The 20498-nt window shown below is 39.4% G+C and overlaps 1 protein-coding gene across 1 annotated transcript in view; it reads left to right on the forward strand.

Moving 5' to 3' along the window:
* ush2a (Usher syndrome 2A (autosomal recessive, mild)) overlaps positions 1-20498 on the forward strand; it is a gene marked incomplete at both ends in the record, with an annotated part of 216414 nt that overhangs the window by 66821 nt on the left and 129095 nt on the right. The window contains 9 exons of the mRNA XM_083919953.1: positions 3830-3936; positions 5090-5213; positions 13407-13537; positions 17001-17127; positions 17665-17766; positions 18165-18353; positions 18994-19124; positions 19237-19516; positions 20027-20251. Of these exons, the coding sequence (XP_083776079.1) occupies positions 3830-3936; positions 5090-5213; positions 13407-13537; positions 17001-17127; positions 17665-17766; positions 18165-18353; positions 18994-19124; positions 19237-19516; positions 20027-20251 (1416 nt within the window). The remainder of the gene's footprint in view (positions 1-3829; positions 3937-5089; positions 5214-13406; positions 13538-17000; positions 17128-17664; positions 17767-18164; positions 18354-18993; positions 19125-19236; positions 19517-20026; positions 20252-20498) is intronic.

Raw genomic sequence — 20498 nt, forward strand, 5'->3', positions numbered from 1 at the left:
TCAATTTCTATGGTATCTGAATCACCCTGTAAAACCCAAATCCCTTCATACATTGTACCTGTTCTTACCGTGCAGAGAGAAATCAAAAACCCAAATCTTAGTCCTAGTACAAAATACATTATAAAATGAAAATGTATTTATTTTGTGACACAATCTCTTACCTTATTATTTTTTCTAAAGGAATCAATACTGTTGTACAATCCCACTGATTAGTATCAGCAGTCAATGTATAATGCATATGTTGATCTTAAACAGTAGACAGGCCTGTTATTTTTGATGTTTTGAGGTAGCTTACTTTGTGAGGAAAGATAATGTGCTCCCCTGCTCACCTGCAGTAGATTACTAAAGCATACCTGTTGATAGTTAAGCACAAAGTGAATTTGATGAAAAATCATGCTAAACACATAACCAGGAGAGTCAAACTTTAAAAAAGGACTTCCTTGATCCCTATTCAGAGAAAAACAGAAAACTTTTGCATGATTTGTCCAAAAAGTTGTTCAATTTAGTCTTAAAATTGTATTTTACAGAAATGAAATGAACATTGTTTGATTACTGTTTTTGGAGGAAATTGTACTCACATCAAGTGAAAGGATGTACTTGAACGTTGGTACTGATGCAATGATAAATCTACCACACATAAGGCCGGGCCATTAGAGCCATCCACCATCTGCTGTAAGTGAGCAAACAGCATCTGCGAAACCACTGGAGTTACACCAAAGCACACGACTGAACATTAGCGTGCACACTGAGACAGAGGTAACGACACAAGGAAAGAGCTCTCTGTCTATGTGCATGGATGTATTTGCAATTGTTTCAATGTGTGTGTCTTTCCACAAAGTTATCGATCAAGACGTAAAGTGAGTGGCTAATCAGGGGCTGATGGTGATGTTTTATGTATCCTACATCCATAAAGGCTTGTTCTACAAGACATACACAGAGAGAGTCACATACACACATACACACTCACACTGTAACACCACTCAACAGAACAGGAACTTTATTGATTTACGCATAATTGGCCCGAGGCCCTTCTTGAGGAGAGAAATATGCATGGCAAGGGATCGCGATGTCAATAAGTGGTGTGCTTGTGTGCGTGGTGTAACTGTACGCTAAGAGCCTGTTAAGACATGTCAGTCGTTGTAAAAACAGAAAACACACACACATGCACAATTGCTCCTGGGAGCTGGCCCGTGATTTAGCTGCTTCATTACCATGTCGGCAGCTAAAATTAACCTTTCTGGTGGACTGTTAACCTTGTGTGTGGGTGTACATGTATGTGATTTAGCCTGCAAATTATAAGGCAAGTGGCTTTTGTCAAACTGAATGTGTCATAGTGTTAAGTACATTTCAGTAAATTAACAAGAAGATACAAAAAATGAATACATGACACAGAAATACAAGAGGACAGCACATTAGAATCCCATTGATCATTAGGTAGGACAGCTGTCTCATATGACACAATACACATACTTCTGTCCTTTGAAGTCAAAGTTTATAGTGTTTTTCCAGATATAAGAGTTTTTTTTGGTAGCCGGGCTGGCCGTGCATGCATATTAGTGCATGTGTCTAATGCATGTATTTGGCCGATGTGCCAATTTATTTTGGCGAAGCTGGTGCTCTAGTGTTATATCTACAAACACACCTCTAAAAACCTTGAGCTAGCTGCTGGGAGTGCAATGATACATTTTGTAACCATAAAATATTCACTTGTCAGTGTTTGTTTGGGTCCCCTCCGTACTTCCTACCCCTCTACTCCCAGTGCCCTTGCAGAGACCAATCCCATCTTCTTCCTCAAACTTCATTTTGATCTCCACTATACACATGAAGTTTTGTGACTGTATTTTGCACAGTTATCAGGCCAGAGGAGTAACGGTGGATCTCCATGGCTCTCGTGGGATGCCTACTGCGCAGCCATTTTATCCACTTGAAGCGGCTGCATAGGCCACGGAGTCCGTGCACACATGCTCAGCTCTAGTTTTACGCGACTCGTCTATTTTTCCCCCATCGCGCGTGGCTTACCTCCAACAGGTGTAAACTACAACAACTGAGTAAAAAACAAGTATAATCTGTTTAAAAAATATTAATACGGTAGTGAGGCAGCACAGCTTCCAAACCCTGCAGAACCAATTGTATTAAACATGGCACAAAGTAAAGCTGGCAGCAGCTACACCCTACTGACCTGCTGCACCCCACCTCCATACACTGCTCCTCTGTTCCCCATGGAATATAACTGTAAAGTGAAACCCAACTTTAATTTTGATTTAATCTACTGTGACTGTAACTTGCATGGTAAGGATGCAATCGCACTCCTGTACACAGACAGACAGACATTTACACCTCGCAAAATAAGCGAAACCGCTTCTGTTGTAGTTCCCACTACAGTAGTGCATTTTCAACTCAGCTAAGTTATTCCCAAGATAAAGGTCTGCTACAGAAAGAGATTATGTGCCAAACCTATGTATCTTCTTTAATCTTGAAGCAGCCAAAGCCACAAATAATAATTTGTTTTCTAGCACTTTATACGTCAAAGAAGTACACGACCGTTAAAGACAAGGTGCTTGTGTACCAACTTGTTCTCACTCCCAACTAGTCAAACATGGCAGCTTGGTCAGTGGCCCTCAGTGTCTAATAGCGACGAACATCTCTATGAAATCTAGCGGGCACCATGTCATTGTGAGATGATGAGTCAGCAGGGATAATAGCGCCAAAGTAAAATTAAATAGGAGTTTGGGGATGGGCTTTTCGTATGTTGTGTGAATCCAAAAGTCAATGTCAAGTCAATTTTAACTTACGTACGTAAAGTTAAAGTACGTTACGAAATGTAATTAACTAACGCCATGTTGCATTCTTAACTAATAAACGTATGTATTGTAACCCAAACCATGATATTTTCCTCAACCTAACCAAGTACTTTTGTTGCCTAAACCTAACCATACCCTGCACAAAATGACACAAGAAAGAATGAGTGTTAAAAACATGACACCAAGGGGTCCTGACCAAGTGTCCGCATGTTACGGGTTGGGAGTGAGAATATGTTGTGTGTACGCATGTGTATGCGCCTGTGACACAGTCAGTGTTCTAAATGTCACCATAGCTCAATTTCAATAGACTGGTAAGCTATCGATTGGCAGTAATTTATGGTTTGATGTGCCAAGATGAGCCGCCTAAGACAGGCTGTCCACTTCCCTTTTAAGAGCTCTATTAGAACTCACACTAAAGATGGTCCGCATGTGTGTCACTGAGAGCTAATTTACTCCTACCACAGACCATTTAGACCATTACTGAAACACACACTCACATACACACAGAAACACAACGATGGAATGACACTTAATGCACGCACATCTTTCCCATCTCCACACCAGTCCATCACTTGCTATGTTTCTCTCTCTATTCCTATATATCTCCTCTCACCATATCAGCCAGTCTCAGGTTGATTTATTTATGAAACATGTTGAAGCCACGGCTCAAGGAGCAGCCAGTATGTTTCAAAGGTACATTTAATTTAACATCTAAAGTGAAAGAAGGAAATTAAATTGACCCTCTGGTAAATGAAAATTGGACGTTTGTCTAGTCTAGACATACATGAGGTATGAGATAAATGAGCTAAAGCCATGTTTCTACTGAAGAAAAAAATAAGATCAAGATCACAAATTCAATAATTACAACAACAACAACAACATGAGAATGCTTTTGAGTATGTTAGGTGTGGCACATTGTTATCTTTTTTGAAATGTAATAAGGCAATGGCAATCTCAAATATTAGGAACATACTTAATTACACTGAGTTGGCATTCAGTCTCTAATTTGATACATTTTCTCTCCTCAGCTCCAACAGGACTGTCTCCACCTCAGTTACATCCAGTAAATGAAACCACCATTCAGATAAACTGGGACCCCCCAGCACAACTCAATGGACCACACCCACTATATCAGGTCTGTAAGAGTATTTGCCTTAATACAGTATATGCCAGGTGGAATTGTTTTTCTTCGTCCACTTTGTATTTGTGTGCCAAGAAAGTAGTTCATGGCCTAAAATGTAATTTGGCACAGTTTGAGCCATGCTAGCTGCATGGCTCTAGGTAGGGTATGACTGTCAGTTGGTTGGTCGTCTTTCAGTTCACCGCTTTGGGCGTGACTGAAATATCTCAATAACTATTTGATGGATTAGCCCAACATTTTGTAGATACATTCAAGGTGCCCAGCGGATGAATCCTGTTGATTTCTTTCATTTGACTTTTTGTTATTTGACTTTTTGTCATTTGACTTTTTGTCATTTGACTTTTTGTCATTTGACTTTTCTTTTGGCACCACAATGAGGTGACCATTTGAGTGAAATGTATCAACAGCTGTTGGATGATTTCTAAAACCCCTCAGTCCAATACTTTCTTAAACCCATAAATCCAAACTGTGTGACTGAATACCAGCAAAACTAATGACATTCCCATCAGCATTAGTTTTTTTTTTTAATGTAGTGCTGAAGTATCAAATGTTAGCCTGCTAACCTTCTAAACTAAGATGCTGGACATGGTGTAAACATAATACCTGATTAACATCAGCATGCAGCAGCAGAAGAATAAGAAGAATTCCTTTTATTTATCCCGCAAGGGAAATTCATTTTTTTCACTCTGTTATTATTATTATACAGGTTACACACACACAGGCCGAAATACACACATGCACAAATGTGCACACCTATATACATGCAATTAATGGAGAGATGTCAGAGTGAGGGTGCTGCCAATGGATCAGCGCCCTGAGCAGTTGGGGTTTCGGGGCCTTGCTCAACAGCACCTCTGCAGTGCCCAGGAGATGAACTGGCACTTCTCCAGCCACCAGTCCACTCTCAATTCATGGTCCGCACAGGGACTCGAACCTCCAGTTTCCAGCCGAGTCACCTATGGCTTAATACTGTCATTGAGGGGTCAATTACTGCCTCTTAGTGCCATTAGTATGACTGCAGTTTAAAATATATAAAGTTTAGAATATAAAATAAAGATTTGAATATTGTGTCTTTAATAGGTACTGTTATTATTATTATTAGTATTATTATTACTATTATTACTACTATTACTATTCTCTTTTTAAGGTGGAGAGGACAGACGTCTCTCTCTCTGACCCACAAGGACCTGTTGTCAGAGGAACTAGATTCCCAGGAAACAGTTACTACCAGTTTCCCAGTGACACTCTTCCTGTCAACACGGACTTCACAGGTAAAAAAGTATATCTAGGTAAATGCAAATGTCTATATTTCTGTCAGAAAATAGATGGCATATCTGTCTGCATTGCTATTTACTGTACATGCGAGTATATGTGCACATGTACACATACCTGTTTGCTGTTCACTGATCGCACTGCAGTCTCTTAGTCTTTTGTGACATTCCTTCAGAACGACTTCCTTAGTCATCTTAAAGGACAATTATTTTTCTGTTTACCAGCATCATTAGAGGGTTGAGCTGCACAGCCAAACATGTTCTGCTTCATCTGAGAACATCACCCAGTCTGACGCACATAATTAATGACTGCTGATACTAATCAGTGGGATTTGAGCGGGCAAAGCTCTTCGATGCCACTTGAGATTACTTCACTGTCCTGCGCAAACCTTGTATAACCAGTTATGTCTTTCTGTGCGGACATAATGTTTAAATGTGGGTCAGAGATAAAACCTTTTAAAGTCATGTTAAAGCTGTATGAAAAGATGAACAAATTATTTATGTATAATAATATATCTGTCAGCTAACCAGTTTTCCAAAACTGCCGACAAATTCCTGACTTTGTGCAGATAAAGGTTTCATCTGTAATCCCTATTTGACCGTGATCAACTGTAATTGAGTCAACAAAGCTCTATGTGTTGATCACATAATCTTGTTTCATTCAAAATACCCAAATATCTACCACAAAGTGGGGGATCCATGTCCATCTGGAGCTTACAGCCCAAACAGTATGTCAGTGTCCAAATACTGAAGAGAGCCACAGAATGTGGAGTGTGACATTTTAGTGGCCTTTGAGATTAACAGCAGTTTCCATACACACACACACAGACACACACATAGATTGCATTTTTCACTGGATCTGCATGGTTAATAAAATATTGTTTTTTATAAAGGCCCTTTGAAGGTCGCATAGAAATTGATAGAGAATGACAGGAGTATATTTGAAAAGGTAAGCCACCCTAAAAGAAAAATAATCTATTCAAGTCACAATAATAATCTAAAAAGATCTGTTTATTGTTTGATTAAGTGTGATTTAAGTGTTTGATTTTGTGACTTGTCTTGGAGGTTAAAACCATGTTCTTACACTACAGTTTTTTTGTAATTCAGTGTTTATTGATTTAGTTGGACAATCAGTCTTTCAAAATAAGAAATTGACATTACAAACATTAGTCAGTTTTTTGAATAATTAATAAAGAGCACAGATCATATTTTTGTGATATCACATCTCCGACCTGTGCTTTAGTGCAGATAGTGTACTGCTGTCTAAACGCGAATCTGGTTAAATATCTAAATCCCAACAGCTGTCTTATAACGTCTTTATCTTTACTCATGGTTCGTGGTTCTTGTTCATTGTGTTCTCTGAACGTCTCTTATCCCAAATCAACAATGGATGATTTCTGATCTTCTCCATGCTCCTTCAGCATAATAGTGTATAGATGTCTCTGAATATTGCCAGTAAATAGATGATGATGATTTTTGCTATTGAGGGGTGCCTCTCATCTCCTCCACTCTCCTCCTTCATAAAGGGTTATGGATCAGACAATCACTTTCAGACCGGATCTATTCTGGACCCTGAATGTGTCGGCAGTCCTCAAACCATCGCCCTTTTACAATCATCAATACTAATAGCATCATCTACAGACAATTATTCCCATCGAAGCGCATGGAACAGCGAACAAATCAAAGCCAAATTGGATTATGAATGTAATGCAGTGTAATGCCCCCTTGAGAGTCAATTGATCACAGAGGAGAGACTCGTCAACCGTTGATGTCTTATGGAAACCTAGTAACTCAGACAATGACAACTGTATTTGAATCTTTGTATAGTCTTTTATGTTCCGTTTCACAATGCAAGACCCATTATATTTCATTCAGAAATTCACATTACAAACACTAGTCAGTTTCTTTAATCATTTATAAAGATCACAGATCAGATTTTTGTGATGTCACATCTCCGACCTCTGCTCTGACCTCAAAACTTAAAATTACGATATTTTAAGTCTTGAGGAAACCTTTCTTTACACATGATGGTTTTCTTTTTCAACAGCAGTAATAATGCTTTCTGTAGGAAACAGCCAATCATCATTTTTCTCCATCAACATTATGTACCATTCTAGGAATATTGGTAGTTTGTTGATTCCATACATTTTTCTTTCAGGTTTACCATGTAAAATCACATGATACTTGCCCTTTCACTTTTAATTTAATGGCCATTATGGATGTTTCCATAATGATACGTCTCCTCACTTGTGATTAACGATGCTTCTTAATGCTGAATGAATTTAGGGTACTTGAGGTCAATATTTACCACACTGAATCTTACTTTAGATAAAACAGGATTATAACCATATGCAATCATGCTGTTATATGAAATATCCTGTAAGTGCTTGTTTCCATAAATGCATGTTAGTCAATTCATCTTATTTGTAATGCTTCTCTAGCTAAAGAGCTACAATGTGACTTCCTGCTCTCCTTGTTCATCTTTGAATTAAGGATACTGATTCTAAACAGATTATAAAATCATCTCTCCTCATTTGTTATTCTTCAGTATTTGAGCCTGAAATTGGCTGATTGGTAAGAGGATGACAGCCTGCTCAAATTTTCATTAATCCAGATGTATTTCTACAACCCACATTAAATGAAGAGAGATGAAACATCACAAACATAGTTAAGAAAAAAAGAGAGAAAAATGAATTCAGGAACAAATAGACTTGGATCATTTCCAGACATGTCTAATACAGTACATTGCTGCAGTACCACTGCAGCAACAGAGCAGGAAAGAAGGAAATGTTAAATGATACAAATTATTTTTCCTTAATTAATATGATTGATTGCCAGGCATTGACGTTGAGAGGAGAGGGGGAGAAATGTGTGAAGGGAAAGTTTGCACAGACATCATTAGTTTTTCCCCATTTAAAGATTAATCAGAAGAGGCTGGGCTCTTTAATTCTGTCATTTGTATATTTAATGGGCTGCTGCAGAATCTATGGGTGTAATTAGCTAGCTGCCGCGCTCTCATTAATACGCCAGGCTCTGATTAATGCCAGCACAGAGCTAACATGACTGGAGTTATTCAGGTTATGTTGTGTAGATGATTGCACACAACCTCCACTGTTTACTGAGACAGAGAGAGGAGAAACAATACGATAACACATTAAACAATTCTACTTAATAAATAAGACTATACTTAAAACTGTAAATGGCCGAATATTACTGCTTGTAAATGTTGCACATTATGGAATATAACATAAATCCTCTTTGTTCGCTTAGGCACAGGGAGAGAGGAACAGTACATTATAAACAATAAACTCCATCTGAAACAGTCCTTAATAATGTTTAAATTACAAAATACTCAATTTAAACAATATAATTCTCTCACTTAACAACTCTAGAGTTGATGGTGTGAGTATAATTGGTTTTATGTACTTGTAGGTCATAAAATGTTCTTTACAGTACATTAAGTAATATATCACTCATGAAAGGAACTTCCAGATTTTGACTCAACAGCACTGTGAAACAACACAGGTTATGTTTATTGACAAAGGATTGCATACCGTAGCTCACACAGCGTAGTCGAGTTAGCAATTGCACACCAATTCAAACCTACAACATGTAAGGGCGCACTCACACTGTCCATCCGTACCATGCCAAAGCATGTTTCACGGCTAAAGTCTAGTTCTTTTGACCAGTGTGAGTGCAACCTTGCCGGCCACGGCCGGTTTGGGAGAGGGGGGCTTTTGTAAAGCACGTTTACACATGTACGAGCCGAGCGTGCGCACTTTTTTACGAGCACGAGCACGAGGCCTACGGCGGTTCTGACATCATTCTATATGCACCTGTTTGGACATAGAAAAAAGAAGGACGGACCATGTGCGGACATTTAAAACAATGGCGGTGAAAGGTTCACGCTGATGTGATGCGGAGGTGGAGTGTTTACTGCAGATTTAGTCAGAACGTTACCATGTTTTCTGCGCTGCTTTCCATTATGTGGCCAGAAGGCATGACGTCAATCAATGCGTGTGACGGCGTGAAGACATATAGGCAGGCAAAAAGCATTGCGTCGAGGCCCAGGTAGTGTGAGTACAAACGGTCCTGGGCCATGGAGGGAGAGGGAGGGGGGAAAAGTACCCTAAAGCACAGGGCACGGTACGGATGGACAGTGTGAGTGCGCCCTAACATTTTTGTGTTACAATGTCTAAAAAAAAACATACCGATGTCATATATTACATTACCCCAAGTGTTTCCAACAATATGCAAACCGAGAAAAATATTGATTTTGTTCAAAAGACACAGAGTGTTTGTTCTTTTGTCTCTTGTTAGTGGCATCATATAATCTTTCACCCCTCTTGTTGTTTTATTTATTTATTTATTCATAATACTCAGTAAAAGTAATAGTAGTAATATTTTCCCCTGCCACACAGCATTATTTTTGCATTATTAATCCAGTGGAGACCTAATTTATTGATGTCATATTTCATCCAGCTTACTATGATAAGGAAAATGCTCATGCTTGGGGGCTAAACAGTAAAGTAATGTTAGACAAGCGATCATCACAGCTAATCTGGAAAAAATGCAAGTTCCCCAATTCATTTGAATTGATGTAGTGTGTTTATGCTGCAGTGGTGGGGGCCGTAGGGTGATGCCGGAAAAAAAAAAGAAAAGTTAAAACGTCACACAAACAAGAGGTCACATGAATGGGCCATTTAACCACCACACAACCCTGCGGCGAATCGTCGGAGTGCCTAAGGCTATGTGAATGCAGCCTAATGCCACAATCATAATCCAGGTCCGCAGCCCGCAGATTTGTACCGGTTTTATGGTTGCATACATGGTTCTATTATAACTTATTTAGGTCTTCTTGGCCTGGCTTGAGGCCCCTTCAGTCTGGCGTGCTACACATATGCATTTCCCATCAATTCAAGATGGTCTCTTGAACTTTATAAAGGTCTGCCTGTACTCTCCTCGTTCCATGGCAGGATGACAACATTCAGATCACACAGACCTATGCAGACTTTCACCGACACATACAGCTGTGAAACTAGGCAGCGCTGATCAAATATGAGTCAAGATTCTGTTACTGGATTGAGTATTTTGCATATAAGGTGTTTTCAGAAACATATTTTACTTACTGTTTAACTGTTAAATGAGAAAATGAGAATGTCCGGCCAGTGGGCGGGGCTGGGTTTTGGCTCAGTCATATACTTTCTCATTTTAGCATGAGGTGCTAAAAAATCTGCATGTACACTATCTCTGTGGGGCTTTGGTGTGCACTCTCAGGTGAACAAATGCATGCTGGTGTTGCTGTGTGATTGCCTGTATTCTGTATGTGCAACAGAGACACCTGTCAGGATGTGTGCTCAGGTTTGTCTGTTGATGGCTCCAAAGTGGTTGTCAGTGTGAAGTAGCACAAGTCCTGTGGGGAAATCTGAAGGAAGTAATGCTGAGCACGAGCAGCGTCACGATGTTTTGGACCAAACACCATGGCCAAGCATGTGTTGACGGACAGTCCCTCCCTATTGCACAGACTCACACAAATATGCAATTACTAACATTAGTCTTCTGTCACTTTACATGTATCTCCTCCAGACATTATTATATCAACATACAGTACATGCTCTACACAAGGCTCATCTATTGTTAAACAAAGATCAATACAGGACATGCTGTATACATACACAGATACATTAATAGACACACTGACCTTTCTGCCATTGCAAATAAGGTCAAAAGAAACATTTAAATAATCCTTAACACCATCACTATAGTTTGGCAACTGTGTGGCTTGGATTGGACCTCTTGAATAATTTATCCAAAGTAGTTTTCCTTACAAACACAGCACGGCATCTAACATCTTAAGACACTGGAAAAAAAGCACTATGCACAACATTCTTTTTTATGAGGATATACCAGAATGCATCATCATTTACCATTTAAGGACCTTTTGCACACACTGTCAGATCCCATGAGGGTCCCACAGATCTGTCACCTGTGTACAGGACTGAATTTGAGTGTGTATGAGAATATGTGCAGCACAGTTGGGAGTGAAAGAGATAAAAAGAAAATTGAAGATGCAAGGAGAGAAAACATTCAGATGAGGCAATATGTGCGGAAAGAGAAAATGAAAAAGGTCAAGAAAAAGAAGAGGAAGGTTAAAAGCTAGGGGAAGAAAGAAAGGAAGGCATGAGAGATCAGAAGAGTGTGACTCAGAGAGAAGGTTAAAGGGGGATAATGTAATGTCAGGTATCTGTCATGACTTCACTCATCTCTGTGGTGACAAGGTCATGAATGTAAACGACAGATGCCTGCTTGATGCACAGAATGCAAGTTCAATGTAAAGAACATTTTTGTCTTGTCTTTGTTGTATACTACTACCCCAGCTATTGTACATTTATTTCCACATTCCACTTGTTTTGAAATCATTAACTGAGGTAAAGCTATTAATTTTGTGCACTATTGGTAATCAACGCATATGTGCACTACCAAATATGGACCATTATAAGAAGAGATTTTTACTCTTGTCCTAGCTAGATCCAAGGGGCTTTTCACGATTCTTTTCTGTCATTCTGTCACATATAGTCTGACCAGTTTATCTTCTGTAATCTAAATCACATGTATCCTAGGCTGAAATGGTAAACCTGTAATGACATGTGAGCCACACTTTAATATAAGAAGATGTAAGGCAAAAGTGAAAAAAAATATATCATTCTTGAGTCGAATTTAGACTGGATTTATTTCCCCAAGGGAGGTAGGATGATTGGAAAATTCATCAAAAAGGGTTTGCCAGATCCCCTCAAAGTTTCTGAATTATTGTACATGAGCATATATAAAACGGTCTTAAAAATTGTAAAGCAGTCTGAGATAACTTTGAGATCTGGGGCTATAAAATAACAATATATTTGGTTACAAATGGACAAGGAAAAAGTCAAATTTTTCATTCAAAATAGTGTGAAAACTAGGAGCTCTGATCTGTTGGATAATCTGTATTCATCTTGAGCTTTCCATTTAACTGTTTGACTTCTCCCCATGTTAAGTGAATTCACACACTAATTATTTTTGCAAACACTGGCTTTTGATGAACCCTGGACTGCCTCCATTCAAGATCTCAGATCTTCCCACACTTCTCTTCCCTTCAGAGACAGACAGAGCTGAGGAAACGCACACATAAAATCACATAGCTCTGTGTCGCTATGTGGATCTGGTAGTGGATTAAGATCAAATCTCTGATCCATAGTAACATGACAAGACGGCACGCTGGATGAATTCTGTGTGTGTGCGTGTGTGTGTGTGTGTGCGTGTGTGTGTGTGTGTGTCTGTGTGTGTGTCTGTGTGCGTGTGGGTGCGTGTGTGTTAGAGGGAAACCCACAAGTTTCCCACATTGCTGAAGCTTTGAATCACTGTATGCATTAACGAATGAGGCAGCTGTGTTGGAATTACAGTATCAAATTACTGCTCTTTTAAAATGTTAAATTATATTCCTTATAATTAGCATTTTCTCATATCCCAAATCTATTGTCATTCCAGTTGGTGTTTCAGGCTACTTTATCAGCTTTATTGAGGAATAACATAATGGTCCTAATCTGAGTAGCATAGAATTAGGTTTTGTTTAACTTTACATGTATAGTATACCTGACAAAATTTGAGGACAGAAATAGGTGTTTTATGAAAGCTCTGACGCTGGGTTATCATCTGTACTGTAGTGTTGTAAGTCCTATTTTGGGCGATTTACCATATACATCTTATGGATTTGAAAAAAATCAGAAAGTCTGGAGGGAGAAGAAGGAAGTGTACATATAATATTTTTTTTTGTTGTGCAGTTATTATGACTTGTTTTCTCATGTACTGAAAGATACCAAAAAATGAAAGATCCTGTTCATGCAGAGATGAACGATGGGTGCTGTCTGATATCTATATGGTCAGGTTTAACACTGGTACACCTCAGTTCCTTTTTTTGAGTTACGCTCTGTCAGCTTTCACAGCTAACCCTCCAGTGGGTCCAGCAGAGCTTAAAAGGTTCAAGTGCAGATTTAAGTCTTAACAGGGACGGTCTCATTACATTGTATGTGAATTATTCCACAACAATAAAATAAAAATCGACATGCATGGAAAGTATGGTTTAGCCTGTGTTAAATTACTTCCTGAGACAAATTAAATAAAATGAAATATTTTTGCTCACTGTCTCTTACTTTGTATCAGGTGTTGAGTTGAGTTTCAATACTCGATCTCCAGATGGCCTGCTGCTCTGTGCCTTCTCTCCAGGGAATCAGGAAGAGTTCCTGGCTATTCAGCTCAAAAATGGACGCCCCTACTTTGTGTTTGATCCACAGGTATGATACAAGGTTTTTGTTTTTTTTTACACTTTTGTGAATGTGTCATGTGTGAGTGAAAAGAACTATCAAGACTGATATGCATATTATTATTAATAAATATATAAATAAAATAATTTGGATGCATATCCATTCAGCTTCACAACCGTTAAACAAACACACCTGTCATTTGCTGCAAGTTTACTTTTGTTTTTAAGTGACATATTTTACAGAAGGACATTCCAAAAAGTTTACTGCTGTCCAGATTCCCTCATTTGTTTAATTTCATTCTGCTTTCTTAACTTGCTTCCTCACCTTCACCTGTCTTGTTCTTGTTTCATTCTGATCCACCTCTGTTTCTCAAGAACCCTGTCTCTGTCTCTCTCCTATTTTCTCTCACTTGCTCTCATCTAACAAATGTGATCTGTAGCCCCTCATTGGTTTCTGTCAGGGAGAAAGGGATAGCGGAAAAACTTTGAAAGTGTGTCAACGTTTGAATTGGACTGCAATTAACTCATTCCCTGCAGTCACCACGCGTGAATACCAATTGCAAGCTAATTAAGCTTTGCACCCTTGTGCGCGCACACACACACACACACATACAGCCCTGCTTCCCTTATCCATCCATACAGACACATGTAGAGGGGTTAAAGAGTCAATGACTTAGATGATGAAAGTGATGATGGGAGATGATTACGCATACTTCCACAAGGCCACCAACTAATCACACACTCAAACAAACACACACATACACGCTTACACTTTCCTTCCTCATCACTATCCAATTCTCGTTATCGAAAAGCCCTCATGAAAATGTAACCATGGGATGCGTCTGTGGGTGCAGAGGATTGTGTGTCACTGAGTAGATCCTTGTTGTTGTGTGTGTATGTGGTTATGTATACTGCTAGATGTGCGATGGAGCGTATGTGTCGTCTCCGACTGGGTTGATTCCTTTGTTTAGACTAGTTTGGGGTAATTAACAGTGGGAGTGGTGTCATGGCTTATTAGTGTTCCCCTAGATACATATAGCTGGGTCCATTACTTCTCCCTATTAGCCTGTTGAGCTAGCCTTAATGGGATTACCAGTGCAGGGGGTGGGGGTGGGGGGCAATTTAGCATGACACAAGAAATAGATATGCTCATAAATATGTGCACATGAACTGCCACACACACACACACACACACACACACACACACACACACACACACACACACACACACACACACACACACACGCACGCACACGCACACACACACACACACAGAATTCATCCAGCGTGCTGTCTTGTCATGTTACACACACACACATATCACATTGAAGCACATGAGATACACATCCCTATCACACAAGATATCGACAAAAGCATTGGAGTTGTCTTACTGTCACAAAGTATTTAGCAGAAACACGCAAACAGTTCACACTCTATTGATGCAGGTGAGTAGGGTTTTATGGACCATTGGCACATATACTACACATGTAGCTCTATCACAGACACGCTAGTTAGCTGTCACTGTCTTCAAATACGTTTACAGACACACATGCAAGTGGTAAACACACCAATTGCATTTTATTCTACCAGCCATGCATCTTGCGTCTCTCTAAGCTGACACCGGTGGCTTTTAGTGAAATCTAGAAAGCTGTCATTCTACAGTCCTCTCGTCTTTGGGGAAACAAACCATTGTAATCTTTAACAACATATAATAACCCTACCCACTTATGGTGCTCCTTAATTGTACATTTACTGTAGTAAGACCCCCTAGCTCACATTGCCCTTTAGGAGGCTACTTGTTCTGTTATTAAAGGGATTCCTATTTTCCCCTTGCCCACTTATAAAAAACACACACACACACACTCACACACAACCACAAATCTTCAATATTGTAGTCTACTTCCATCTCTTATTCACCTCACAAAAAATGTAGCATACGTGAACTACAGCCCTTTTCCCGTCTTTAATCAATTTAATGCACATATCTCTTAAAGTTAGACTTGAATTGTCTGCCAGTCACTTGTCAGATTCTGGAGGAGTTTTTGTGAAGCATTCTGACTTTGCCAGAGTTGACCACAGTGGCATTAAAGAAAGGTCTCCATAAGCGATTGCATTAATTTACGCAAATGTGCACACACACACAGACACTCTTCATTTCTGTTCATTTTGTCTCTTACACATATAAAGTATATATTCACACACACAATAACACATACTTAGATATGCTCACATTCTTTTGTGGGCTGCCAAGTGTAGCCGGGAAGGCTGCAGGGGCAGCACTCTGGATAAGTGCCATTTATTCTGTGTGTGTGTGTGTGTGTGTGTGTGTGTGTGTGTGTGTGTGTGTGTGTGTGTGTGTGTGTGTGTGTGTGTGTGTGTGTGTGTGTGTGTGTGTGTGTGTGTGTGCGCGCGCGTCCATCAGCTTCTAGTATCACATAGTGTATATTAAAGAGATTGGGCATTGGATCCTTCTCACACAACAGCGGACACACACCTCAGCCGAGTGCTGTACAACTTAAGTGCAGGCTAAAGGAATGACAGGGTGGGTCTTTGGTAATGCAAGGTGTGTGTTTCATTCAGCACATAATGAGTGACATGGCTTTAGCTGATGCTATATGTTGGCTGAAAAATTGAGTGACTCACCTGTATCCGTGTGTGTGTTTACTGTAAGAGAGAGAGAAAGAGAGAGATAGAGCATGCTTAGGTAATAAGAGGAATATGCTTAGACAGTTCCTGCCCAGAAATTATGTTCTAAATGCCTTGCTCAAGGGATCATCATTAGTATATATAAGAATAGTTGAGTTTAAGTTGCTTCCACTGCCAGTGTCTCCCAGAAAAGGGATTCAAACTGTTTTTTTTTGTGTGTATGGGTACGAGAGAGAGAGAGATAGAGAGAGAGAGACTCCTCCCATGTTGTCTTGTTAAGTAGAACTGTCCAGCAGTGGTAGTAAAGATGTCAAAGGCTGATATACTATAGCATTCATACATTTATTGATCTCATCATTAAATCTTCATCACTGTGTGTATCTGTGTGTGGATATACGTATGTTGTGTTTGTGTTTGTGTAAGTGTGCATTTACCTGTTACTCTTGTTTTACTACATTAGTCTTTACCCACTTGCTAAAAGCTGATCACAACAATGATGTCATACTTAATAAGTAGCAAAAATCCCTGTAACAACACTTTGATGATTATATGTGCATGTCCGTGTCCTTTTGAGGGTGGTGTGTGTGTGATGTGTGTCATTGATCCTAAATGTCTAACCTTGTTCACACAAGAAAAGGATAAAGGACATCATTTGAAATGGTACAAAGTAAGGGTGTTTGATTGCAATGTGATTTGAAAAGTGGTCTCTTTTGAGCCAGAGGTCAAAGATTTACTTTAGTGATTACTGCAAGAAACATAGTTGTGAGACTAATGGACGGAAGACGTCTTCACAACATCACGCATGCATATGTGTGTAAATTCTTCTTCTTGTGTGTGTGTGTGTGTAGGGCTCAGCAGTGGCTGTGAGTGTACAGGGTGATGCAGGGCGCCTCTACAATGATGGACAATGGCACAACATCATAGCAACAAGGCGAGGGGCCGTGGGAACAATCGTTGTAAACAATCAATACAGAGGTAAGTCTCCTCATATTCATACTGACCACTGTGTGTATCTGCTCAGTTGGGGGGTGGAGTGAATGTAAAAGTGTACTTTTGCTCATCTATACATGCAAGGGTGTGCGCCTGTGTTTGGATGTGAATAGTGTGGGACGTATATATGTATGTATGTATGTGCATGGGTGTATGTGTTTCTATGCATGTAAATCCTCCACCTCCGCACGGAGGTATTAGCCAGGTTAATCCCAGCCACTCTGTCTGATTAGAAAAATACTGTTTCACACACACACAGAAACACACTTATGTTCCTCAGTTGTTCTCAAATATATGTTATTAATTTTCAGTCTCACTCCTCTGCTCTTTATCTCTCTCTCTTTTTTTGCCTTTACCTCCTGTTTATCTACTCTCTCTTTTATTCCCCTTCCCTTTATTCTAATCCCTTTTTGTTCCCTAAATTCTCTGATTTCATATTTACTCATATTATCCCTTAACTCCACACTTTTGTTTTGCCCCACACCACCATTCTACATCCACCACCACCACCACCTCCACCAGGAAGTGTGTCAGCTTCCAGTGGCAGCACCATTATTGGGGAGAACACTGGAGTGTTCATTGGAGGGCTGCCTGATGACTTTGCTTTGCTAAGAGAAGATTTGGGTAAGCCTATCGTCATGGACTTTCTTGTTTATCATTTCTAACATTTAATTTTTTTTTTTTATATCTAAATGATTGAGGAAATTATATTTTGCCCAAATTCTCTTCACTCTTTTCTATAAAGCAGGTTAGCTCCCTGGATTACATAGGAGATGTATATCCTCCTCAATTATAATTTGGGATATAAACCTGTCTTCATAAAATTTTCCATCATTCTCATATTCAGGCACTGAACCTTGGTAACTCCTGGTCATCCATATGATAAGCACCAAATGGCAATTGCCACTGACAACTTGAACTCAATAATTTAGAGCTTTAACTTAATATTTATAGGCAGTTTGGAAGAACGGAGTGAATACTTTTCAAGTGACAGTTTTATTCATTCTTGCCTGTCTCACCAGGTGATGCTCGGCTAGTGCAACAGGGTTTCTCTGGTTGCCTTAGAGACGTGAGTTTTAAGATGACTGACAGCCCCTCGGAGGAATGGAAATCTCTGGACTGGGCAAAAGCCACAGAGAAGATGGCAGTGTATGAAAGCTGGGAGGGATGTCCTAGTCAAACTGTGGATGGAGCACATTTTCTTGGTCTTGGTAGGATCTTTTGTAGAGAATGTTTTAATTCATTTTTTTATAATTTTTTGTTAGTTTACTTGTGTCAGTGACAGTGTACACTAACCTTAATACATGCTACAGAGATTTATGCCTATTAAGTGTGAATGAACTCTACATTGTAGCACAATACTACAAACGGTGATATAGAAATATGCAAAATGTAAAAGGGTATTAGCATTGCAAAGAGAAGCTCTGTGAAGTGTCTTTTTTCATAAGCAAGCAGTGTTCAGACGTCAAGTGAACCGTTACTGTCCATAAATACACTGGCAACACTGTATATCTTAATAAGATGCTTGCTGTCGATGTTGGTGATAAGGAGGTTGTTGTTTCATGTTGATAAATATGATGATAAGTTAATTGGTCTCTGTGTGAAAGATCAGGTTCATCAGTGTGCATTTCTTCCATTATTACTTTGTAAAAGGACCAGCTCATTTAGTCTTTTATTTGTCTTTTAACCATAAACATGTCATACATTTTAAATGTGACTCAAACTTTATATTAAAAATAGGGCTCAGACTATCTTGACAGGTCCCCAATAGAATGAACAAAGTTTCTTTCTTAGCCCTAAATTTCGTAATCAAATGGCGAGTTGTTGGCAGTTATTTCCTCCTTCTTTCAGGTTACTTGGAGATGGGCAGAGATGTATTCAGTGGAGGACAGGACTTTGACATTTCTATGGATTTCAGAACAGACCAGCTCAATGCACTTTTGCTCTTTACATACAACACACAAACTGAAGACTACATGCTGGTAAGGAGCACAGACATTTGAAATTACCATTTTATTACTGAAAATATTCAAATAAAACTGAAGAAATGAATGATATCAGATTTTTATTTTTTGTTTTTCTGTATGTTTTTAGGTGGAGCTAGAAGGCGGTCTCCTGTCCTTTATTCTTACCTCTGAAGGTCATGTGATTGAACTCAGCATGTGGGTGGGGCTTAGCTACTGCGATGGAGACTGGAAACCGCTTTTATTGGCAAAACGCGGCTCGCTCATTTCTGCTGCAGTCAATGACTGGGCAGAGGAGACTAGGGGAGTGGGAGGAGCAATGAGACTGCGGGTTGATTCGCCATTATACTTGGGGGGTGTGCCCGTGGAGCTCACACATCCTGCTCTGGACAGTCGAAGTCACAAACATGGTGAGACCGTAGTATCAGTACTTTTACACCATGTACATGGCAGTGGTTTGATAAAGAAGTGTTTACTTGTGGGATCTTTGTTTTTCTTCTATGGAGATTAACAAGTGAGAGTATAGGTACTTGCAGGCTGTGCTTGCTTTGACCACTATCTGACCAGGGCAGCAGTAAATGTACCAGTCGTAGTGATTATCCTGACTCTTCTTGCAGTATTACATTAGACTAAAGTTTATCTACATGGCAAGTTCAAATTGTAAATATCAGAGTGGTGGATCATATTGCTCATTTAAATAATTTAAAATGTAAAATGGAGACAAACACTTAAAACTTTCAGAAAGATGTAATACAGAATACAGAAATACTTTATTGATCCAAGGGGAGGAAAGGTGCTCCTTCCATGTAGAAATTATAACAATGAACAATAAACGATAGGCATTAGAAAGAAAATAATAATAATAATTAAACATATGTACATTCCCTGTTCTTTTTCTCTTCTCCTTTCCTCTTTCACAGGTCTAGGAGGTTGCATAAGGGGTCTTACCATACGAAGTGATGAAACAACCCATGCTGTCAGTGAAAGTGTTAATCTCTCTGTTGCCTCCCGCCGTTCTGTTAGAGTCTACTTAGATGGCTGTCCCACCAGTGAAAGCCGGTACAACTGCAGAGGAAATGATTCGGTATTGGTGTATAGCGGGAGGAAGACACAAGCCACAGATCATAGCCTACAGCCTTTCACTGGTAACAATGCACAGTTTACATTTATATAACTACACTAACACAGAGACAGTAACAACGTTTCAGTGATAAATCTTCCTCAGACATAAAAAAAACAATACAATGAACATGGCACTGATACTGCATTCTCTGTTGCAACAGTCTTTTGGTGTTTTTTTAATGTTTTTTATAAACTGCATTTAACCCTGCCCCCTTTATCTAGTATTGTGAGGGTAGAGGACGGGGGGAGATAGCAGTTCAACAGTAGATG

This window comes from Echiichthys vipera (genome assembly GCF_963691815.1).
Source record: "Echiichthys vipera genome assembly, chromosome: 1".
Taxonomy (NCBI): domain Eukaryota; kingdom Metazoa; phylum Chordata; class Actinopteri; order Perciformes; family Trachinidae; genus Echiichthys; species Echiichthys vipera.